General features: G+C 38.5%; 1 protein-coding gene across 1 annotated transcript; it reads right to left on the reverse strand.

Moving 5' to 3' along the window:
• Positions 1 to 1,856: 1,856 nt before the first annotated feature.
• LOC109433336 (uncharacterized) lies at positions 1,857 to 2,479 on the reverse strand. The gene is made up of 2 exons (XM_019709767.3): positions 2,327 to 2,479; positions 1,857 to 2,259 (listed from the first exon to the last, which is right to left on the reverse strand). Exons 1-2 carry the CDS (start codon positions 2,331 to 2,333, stop codon positions 1,985 to 1,987), a joined length of 282 nt encoding a protein of 93 aa, XP_019565312.2. The 5' UTR covers positions 2,334 to 2,479; the 3' UTR covers positions 1,857 to 1,984.
• Between the last annotated feature and the right edge of the window lie 323 nt (positions 2,480 to 2,802).

A 2,802-nucleotide genomic window follows, 5' to 3' on the forward strand; every position in this document is an offset into this window, starting at 1 on the left:
CTAACAAAAGTGAAACGGTCAGGAGTTTGGCATAGCCGTTTTAATCCTGTTAGACTGAGAAAGTCACAACAGTTCAACATTTCTTCCCAGTCATAAACATCCTCCAAAACTTAGATAAATTAAATCCATATCTATCTGATTAGGCGTTGGGTGTATGATCTTTTGATGTTCACTAATTTAATTGTAAAAACTTAGTGTAGAGGAATAGTACAAGGTTATTAAAATGAAATTAATTTCGTAACATTTCGTAATTTGTCGAATATGAGAAAAAATAAATGAGGCCCGCGGGTGACACTTAATGTTTAAGTTTATCAAGTAAATCTCAAAAAATTGTAAATATTAATATTAAGGTATTTCTTAATAAATAGTTACGTACATCACCATATTTTGTATAAGGCATAAAATAACCTTTTCAACATAGACTGCCCTAATTGCAAGGTACATTGGAAGAAGCCGTTAGGATCCATCGCAGAGCCTTGGGATTAATGTTAATTCCGGTATTTTGCACACATTAAACGAAATAAGAAAACTGGTCGGCGTAAAGTCAAATTGGACTAGGCGATTTTTTGGACAGGTAAAGATTTGCCAAGGAATCTTAGTATTTCAAGAAATACTGCACATGCTTTGATATCACAATTTCTTGCAGGACATTTTCCCATAATGAAAAACAGTTGGTCCGGCCTGATTTAAATCCGACCAACTGTGAATCTTACTACAATGTCCGCGCTTTATGGTACGCTCGACCGCATTTTCAGAATGTGACGTGTTAGCCTTTTTTTTCTGAAACCACGGTTAGTACATCTTCTTTCGAGTCGGGACTGCTGCTTATCAACAAAAAAAAATGTATTTAACGCACGAATACGGACATTCAGCCGGAGACCCGGGTTCGATTCCCGTTCCGTTCGGGAAATTTTTTTCGACTCCCTGGGCATGGTGTATCATTGCACTTGCCTCACAATATACAAATGCATGCAATGGCAGGCAAAGGAAGCCCTTCAAATAATAACTGTGGAAGTGCTCAAAGAACACTAAGTTGAAGCGAGGCAGGCCAAGTCTCAGTGGGGACGTAGAGCCATATAGAAGAAGAAGAAGAAGAAGAAGACGGACATTCCGGAAAAAAAAATCTAACACGTGTTCAGAAAAAGGGTACCGTAATAGCTAACATAACGGTCATAGCAATCTGGTTGTTACGTCATCCTATCCGTGTAATCATTCATCAAAACGACTGAATGGTCGCATAAACTGACGTACACGTTTTAAATATGGAAAAATTACATGAAACATCTTAAAATCATTGCGGCTCACTTTTTGTAGCTGTAATCCACGAAACTGACAGATTATTTCGTTCAAATAGTCGGTGCATATGTAAATCCGGAAAAAAATCTATAAAATCGTGTTTTCCCATCAGAGCAGACGTTGGTGGTTACATCGACTATGCGAATATGGGCAGGCATTATAATGTATTGAAATTAAGTATTCGAATAGCAGACGAAATGTTTATCTTCAGAGATGAACCAGCCAAGAACTGTGCTGAAAATCTCTTTAATAAAGATAATTAATTCAATTAATTAATAATTTATTTAATGAATGTCTTGTGTGTTAACTTAGATGGGTAGACTGGGTGAGACACTTTCAGCTTGTATGGTCAACATTGCATTCGAAGGAGCGATGGTTGCGAAGTACATGGTTGCGGGTAAAGATAGAGACAGGCCAAATTATGTTGGTGCTGGAGTAGTGATTGCAGAGGATGTGTTTGAAGTTGTTGAATAATGTTGGTATAAAATATAAAATAATGAAAGGTCACCAAAAATTTACTTAGCTTCTTAACAAATTTCTGAATAAATCAAACTACTAAATTATTTCAACTCGAGGTGATTCACTGCTGAAAAGCGTATTATTTCTCAGAACGTGTGTGTCCTCAAAGAAAATCTCATCACTTTTAAATGCAATTATATATTTTCACAGCACAGTGGTCAGCTCGGGTTTACAGCGCACTTGGTGGCTTGCAGGTTGGCTGCCAAACCCAGTCGAACCAGTTGATGCAGGTGAGGGTGGTCGGGTCAAACATTCCTTCGGTCGGGCATCGGACCAGAGTGGCAGCGGTGTTGGCCGTGGTGCACTGCCAGAAGGCAGTAGGATCCCAGTTGTTTCTCCACCGTCCCTGGGTCATTTCCTCAGCGTTACAAGCCGGACGTCCATCAGAATCGTCACGAACACAGGCCGCAGCAACGGCGATCAGGAAAGCAAGAAGGATGAAGACTGGAAATGGTATAAAGATGGTTACACTTGTTCACTATACAATTCACTAATAATTGAAGGTACCCACATTTCATTTTGATTGAGCACAAATAACTGTCTTCAGAACCACACGTTCAACTACAGAAATCTAACGAATGAATGACAGTCGATGAGAGTCCGGACAAGTTTTATACTTCCGAAAGAGGCCGAAACAAAGTCGATATCATTGCCAAAAAAAACATTTTAATTACAATCTTGTACGTTGTCCTCTGTTACCGTACAAAGCGGTGTCTTATCATGTTCTTGATGCTAAAAAAATACACGATACAAAAATGACATGCTCAAATGGGCCGATCATTTTTGCTGTGATAGAAGGGTTTACGATTGCAATGGCATATCATTGCCCAAATATATGTTCTTCTTCCGTAACTGATAAAGACATGAAGTGGCAGAAGCAATATGTCTAGCCACTAAAAAGATAAAACTTTGCGCCCTTGAACTTTGTGTGTGTCTTCTTAAATTCCTCTAATAAACTCACCATTTTTTTTTTCTTTTTTTTTGCTT

The sequence above is a fragment of the Aedes albopictus genome, chromosome 3, assembly GCF_035046485.1.
Source record: "Aedes albopictus strain Foshan chromosome 3, AalbF5, whole genome shotgun sequence".
NCBI lineage: Eukaryota > Metazoa > Arthropoda > Insecta > Diptera > Culicidae > Aedes > Aedes albopictus.